The sequence below is a fragment of the Cebus imitator genome, unplaced genomic scaffold (genome assembly GCF_001604975.1).
Source record: "Cebus imitator isolate Cc_AM_T3 unplaced genomic scaffold, Cebus_imitator-1.0 Scaffold109, whole genome shotgun sequence".
NCBI lineage: Eukaryota > Metazoa > Chordata > Mammalia > Primates > Cebidae > Cebus > Cebus imitator.
Genome location: NW_016107424.1, coordinates 4,757,791 through 4,764,402, shown reverse-complemented (window position 1 = coordinate 4,764,402; position 6,612 = coordinate 4,757,791). Strand labels below are relative to the sequence as shown.

Sequence of the window (6,612 nt, the reverse complement as noted above, 5' to 3'; positions counted from 1 at the left end):
CACCTGAGCCCAGGAGATCCAGGCTTCAGTGAGCTGTGATCGTGCCACTGCACTCCAGCTGGGTAATAGAGCAAGATTCTGTCTCAAAAAAAAGAAAGAAAAAATATTTGATTTTGGAATTCTGCTTTTCACCATATACTTTTTTTTGTTCCAGGACTGCCTATGTGCTTGCCGATGTCATGGATGATCAGTTGAAATCTATGTGGTTCACTCCATTTCAGGCTGAAGAGATTGATACAGATCTGGATTTGGTATAAATTATTTTATTACTAAATATTTAGAAAAATGTTGTTTTTTCTGTTTCTTTGTATATTGTTAGTATTATAATAGTTTCCATATTTTATGGCTATTGGAGGACTGTTATGGACTTGGAGGCCAGTCCTATGTAATTTTTATGCTACTTGCCCACTTTATGGCATCCAGAAAGTTTTCTTCTGCTTCTTTTTTGCTTCTTTCTAGTTAGTGATCTGTATTTTGAGATTGTTAATAGATAAAGTCTTACTATGTTACCCAGCTGGTCTCAAACTCCTAGTCTGAAATAATTCTCTCTCTTTGGCTTCCCAAAGTGATGGGATTACAGGCATGAGCCAGCACATTTGGCCAGAAAATGTGACTTTTTTAAGGGCAAAATCACACTTTTGCATAAGTTCTATGAAGCACTTTGTTTTCTTAGGGTATAGAATAGAGAAAAGTATCCCACAAAACAACAGTTTATTGTTGCATTTGGGTTTAAGGAGAGGAGTGGTTGTGCTATGGTGTGGCTCTCAGTTTAGAAACTTATAAAGAATATATTTGTTATAGTATGAATGGAAATTGACATTGTTAAACATAATGCTGAATAGATAAAAGTATAATTAGCTATTTAAAATTTAATGCAGTCTGTTTTACCCTTCTCAGAGTTGTAGTAGGGAGAATTATTTTAGCCACATCTTATTATAATGTATATGGTTTGTTTTCTTTATCAAAGAAACATACTGGTATTCATCATGTGCAGTAAAACTAAAAGAATGATTTGCTTCACATTTGTACTTAGTGTATTGAGGGCTGCTTTTCCTTTTTTAAAAAAACCACATGCAGTTCAATTAAAAGTACATTAAAAATTAATTTCTTTTTAGTGCAAGCAGTTCAGTGATTCTTTAAAACTGTCTTCTCCAGTAGAATTCTATGCAGTAATGCAAATATTTTGTAGTCTGCCCTGTCCAATACAGTAGCCTTGTGTGCCTGTTGTACAACTGAAATGTGGATGATGAGGGAACTGAATTTTATTTTGATTTTAATTTTGATTAAATTTAGATAGGCACATGTGGTTAGTGGCTACCATGTTGGGCAGCACAGGTATAAAATATTTCTGTTACAAGTTACTAATTTTATAACTTTAAGTTGAATCACAACTGTCTTGTGATGATAATTGTAACCCTCTGGATTAGAGAAATTTTAGGTATCTTAAATTTGATAAATTTGAATAAAACCTAAGTGAACTTAATTTTGATTTCCCTGAAATTAAACTTACATTGGAACTTTATTAAATGCATAGAGCTTTTGGGAATCTGTGGCACAGAATTTTTTTGTAATAGAACTGTTGACTATATAAGGCTGGCAGAGTATGTTATTTTCAGATTCTTTTTTTGTTTTTGGAAAAGTTCAGGAGCTATTACAGTGTTAATTTATATAGACAAATATTGAATTTCCTGCTCAGGCATTGAAGGTCTCCTACATTAATAACCCTGCTTTGAAGAATGCCACACACAAAAAAAGTAGCATTACTAAGGTGTGTGTGTGTGTGTGTGTGTGTGTGTGTGTGTGTGTTTTTAAACTACCAATACCATTTGATTTTTGAAAAGATGAGGGAAAGCTATAATTTATTTCTTAGGAGGGGCAAATATAATTTATAATTACAAGAATTTCTGTAGTCAAATGTTATGCTAATAATTACATTTAAGATATATTTTGTTTTATTATTATCACTGCAGGTAAAGGTTGATTTAATTGAGCTCTCTGAAAAATGCTGTAGTGACTTTGATTTGCACTCAGAATTAGAGCGCTCATTTTTGTCAGAACCATCATCTCCAGGAAGAACCAAGACTACTAAAGGATTCAAACTTGGGAAGCACAAGCATGAGACCTTTATAACTTCTAGGTAAAATTTATTCCACTGAAGATCTCAATTGTGGTCATATAAGCTTATTTATTTTAGTGTATTTTAAGATAGAGACATGCTGTTAAACTAGAAAGGAAGTTAACGTAGCATTTGAATCATGAACATTGTTTAAATTTTTTAATTTAAAGATAATAATTTGGCCAGGATATACCCAGTACATTTGTTATATTGTTTTTTATGAGATTTTGGAAAGTTTGAATAAGAAGGGAACTGGATTATTTTAAAACATTGTTACTCATATCAGTGAAATGTGAGTACCTTTCTTACCTAGTTTGTTATATTATCAGAAGTACAAGAGATACTTGCAAAGATAACAGAATTAAGAGTACAAAAAATTTGAAAAATAATTTTGAGTATTATAAAGATTATTTTTGCTAGAAATTTGAAAAAAGAAAATGTTTTATGCATGTTTTTGTTTTAATAGTGGAAAATCTGAATACATTGAACCTGCCAAACGAGCTCATGTTGTGCCACCACCAAGAGGAAGGGGCAGGGGAGGATTTGGACAGGGTATACGACCTCATGATATTTTTCGTCAGCGAAAACAGAACACAAGTAGACCACCATCTATGCATGTGGATGACTTTGTTGCTGCTGAAAGTAAAGAAGTGGTTCCTCAAGATGGAATACCTCCACCAAAACGGCCACTCAAAGTATCCCAGAAGATTTCTTCCCGTGGTGGGTTTTCAGGCAATAGAGGAGGACGGGGTGCTTTCCACAGTCAGAATAGGTTTTTCACACCACCTGCTTCAAAAGGTAACTAATTAGTGTATATTTTCTAATGGGTTAGAATATTGGAATGTTAAAATAATTAATGAAAGTGATTTAGATGGAAGAGATTCAGATAAACTGTTTCCCTGTTGCTGTAGCTGAGCCACCTCTGGACTAATGGTGCTCTTTGCGGAGTACTCTATTGGATAGAAGGAAGAAACTTTTTATCAATGGACCTTTGATACAATGTACTTTTAATAATGAGTTCAGAAGTCTTGGCTAATTATCCACACACACCCACCCCCCCGCCCCCGCCTTTTTTGAGACAAGAATCTTGCTCTGTTGCCCAGGCTGGAGTGCAGTGGTGTTATCTCAGCTCACTACAAACTCTGCCTTCTTAGTTCAAGTGAGTCTCCTGCCTCAGACTCCCAAGTAGCTGGGACTACAGGCGCATGCCGCCATGCTCAACTAATTTTTATATTATTAGTAGAGACAGGGTTTTGCCATGTTTGCCAGGCTAGTCTCAATCTGCTGACCTCAAGTGTTCCACTCACCTTGGCTTCCCAAAGTGCTGGAATTACAGGCGTGAGCTACAGTGCTCGGCCTTATTTTCCTTTTTACACTGAGAATTGTACATTTTCTGAGTAATACCCTTACATTATTTTCACAATTTTACTTACTTAACAGTTTTATTAAGATAGTTCTGTGTCTGTATGAAATTATTACAAGATTTTTATTTTTGGAGACAGAGTTACGCTCTTGACACCCCGGCTGGAGTGCAGTGGTATAGTCTTGACTCACTGCAACCTCTGCCTCCTGGGTTCAAGGGATTCTCCTGCCTCAGCTTCCCGAGTAGCTGGGATTACAGGCATGCACCACCACACCCGGCTAATTTTTATATTATTAGTAGAGATGGGGTTTCAGCATGTTGGCCAGGCTGGTCTTGAACTCCTGACCTTAGGTATTCCACCTGCCTCGGCCTCACAAAGTGCTGGGATTACAGATGTTAGGCACTGTACCTGGCCTTACAAGATTTTAGCAACTAGGTATACTTATAGAAATTACACTTTACTAATGGATTGACAAACATGTTTTCATACTTGCTGAGTTAGGAGGGTGAAAGAGAATATGCATTTATAGTAATAACAAACACTTAGATTAGGTGTGTAGGAACTGTTATAAGCACTTTACATATTATAACCTCACATCAACCCCGTGAGGCAAGTTCTCTGAGTACTCCCACTTTGCAGAAGAGAAAATTGTCAGTCAGCTGACCAGGGCACAGAAATACAAGTGGTAGAATCAGTATTTGATCCCTGGCAGTTTGGCCCTAAAGCCTTTCCTCTTAACCACTGTTAGGCTGCCTCTATTTAATACAGTCAGTTTACAGAATTTCAGTTTCTTTTCCATTCTTTTGAAGATTAAGAAAAATCTGTCATTTAAAAGAATCCAATTGAAGTTGTGAAAAAAGTGATTTTGATTGTGCTGTCTGTGTTTAGGAAACTACAGTCGTCGGGAAGGAACAAGAGGCTCCAGTTGGAGTGCTCAGAATACTCCTCGAGGAAATTACAATGAAAGTCGTGGAGGCCAGAGCAATTTTAACAGAGGCCCTCTTCCACCATTACGACCCCTTAGTTCTACAGGTATACATCTTTGCTACTTGATATTGCTGAGAGAAGGGAAGTTAATTCTTCCTTTTCCAATTGTTGGTATCACATACAGTTGTTCCTTGAACAGTGAGGTGGTTAGGGGTGCTAAACTCCCCATCTCCTTGCCCCACGCAGTCAAAAATCTAAGTATAGCTTTGATTTTCCCAAAACTTAACTACTGATAGTCTGCTGTTGACTAGAAGCCTTACAGATAATATAAACAGTTGATTGACACATATTTTATATGTTACATAATGTATTACAGTTAAGCTGGAGAAAAGAAAATGTTATTAAGAAAATCATAAGGAAAAACATTTACTGTTAAGTGGAAGTGGATCATCATAAAGGTCATTACATTCCATAGGCTGAGGAAGAGGAGGAGAGGTCTTACTTTCTTAGGAGTAGCAGAGGTGGAAGAAAATCCACATATAAGTGGACCCAGGCAGTTCAAACCCATGTTGTTGAAGGGTCAACTGTACTCTCATTCTGTGAGAGAATATTTTAGAGTATAGACTTAAGTTCTAAAGTTTATTTCCTTGAATGAATGCCCAATATATATGTTCTATAAAAATAATCAGATTTTAGTTTCTGAACTGTTTGTGTAATCCAAACAGTTTCATGATGATGTGCTTTTATTTTTATATTTCAGTAATGAAAGTCAAAGCTTAAGTTAACTTTCTGAACACAAAGTATTTTAATAACAGAGATACCTTTATAAATAGCATACTTTTTTTGCTTAGGTATATAAGCAAAAAAAGTTTTGTCTTAGGTATATAAGCACATAAACTTTTTTTTCCTGAAACATCTAGTCTGGAATTTTTCCTCATCAGAAGTAGTTTTTGGTTTCAAATGCACATTTTAAAAAAATAAGTTTTATTTGGGATATAATTATCATAAACCATATAGTTTACCTGTTAAAGTATAGAATTCAAGACTCTTCAGCCCATTCACAGAGCTTGCACATGAGTTTTAAGAGAGAAAAGCGTAATTCTTGGTTTGAGCTCAGTGTCATAGATTAGTATTTGTATGACAGGAAAAGAAAGGATAATTGGAACTAAAAAGTATATTCTTTCTTTTACAGGTTACCGCCCAAGTCCTCGGGACCGTGCTTCTAGAGGTCGTGGGGGACTTGGACCTTCTTGGGCTAGTGCAAATAGCGGCAGTGGAGGCTCAAGAGGAAAGTTTGTTAGTGGAGGCAGTGGTAGAGGTCGTCACGTACGCTCCTTTACACGATAAAAATGCTTTTGGGAACATCCTAAGTGTATATGAACATTTCATGAGGACAATAAAAATAAGACATTGAAGGACCAATTTAGACTTAGCAGTTATCTGGAGACATCTGAGAGAATATTTTTATCTGAAGAAAGCAGATTTTGTTTGATACCTAACAAGATTTCAATAAAAATCCAATCTTTTTATGTACGTTTTGTATATATATTTTTCCCTTTTTTTATATGACTATTTATTTAGAAAATTTCTAGGTAGAAAAACAAAATGATTTGTATTTTTCTGGCTTATAGCACAAGTGTTCTCAAACTTTCTGTTTATGACACTATTTAGTGTCTGAGTACTTTTTTCACAGCATACCTGGTCCAAAAGAAATATCTAATACTTGTATTTAGTAAGCAGTTAGGTCCAACAGCTTAATAAGAATGTACATCATCACCACTAGTAATTGTGGACACTGCCCATCTCAAACCTTGGACTCAGTATCATTCTTTTCCTCTCTGGTTTTTGCACAGTACTTTTAATCAAACTGCTGAAAACCTAGTTTTACAAAGATACATTGTTATAGAAAGGAATATAATGCTATTTAGTGTTGAAAATGTAAACTACCTCAAACTAGTAGTTTCTGTCATGTCCAACAGGTGTTGCTATGTTTTTCTCAAAAATTTAAAAATATTGTGTGGCACTCATGTTAATTTGCTAAGGTGCCCTGGTACACAGTTTGGGAACAATGGCTGTACCAAAAGAAACAAAATATTCCTATCCTTTGTTTTAGAAATCTGAACTTTGCATTTCAGCTTTGGATCTACTGACACTATTTTATTATACAGTAACTTAAAGCCTAAAATGAGGCATATACTAACACTG

General features: G+C 35.4%; 1 protein-coding gene across 1 annotated transcript in view; it reads left to right on the top strand.

The window, feature by feature from the left end:
* Window positions 1-5,945, top strand: part of VIRMA (vir like m6A methyltransferase associated) — a 68,006-nt gene extending 62,061 nt beyond the window's left edge. The window contains 5 exon segments of the mRNA XM_017538119.2: window positions 155-251; window positions 1,971-2,137; window positions 2,583-2,914; window positions 4,369-4,512; window positions 5,600-5,945. Of these exon segments, the coding sequence (XP_017393608.1) occupies window positions 155-251; window positions 1,971-2,137; window positions 2,583-2,914; window positions 4,369-4,512; window positions 5,600-5,754 (895 nt within the window). The 3' untranslated portion in view covers window positions 5,755-5,945.
* Window positions 5,946-6,612: the final 667 nt, after the last annotated feature.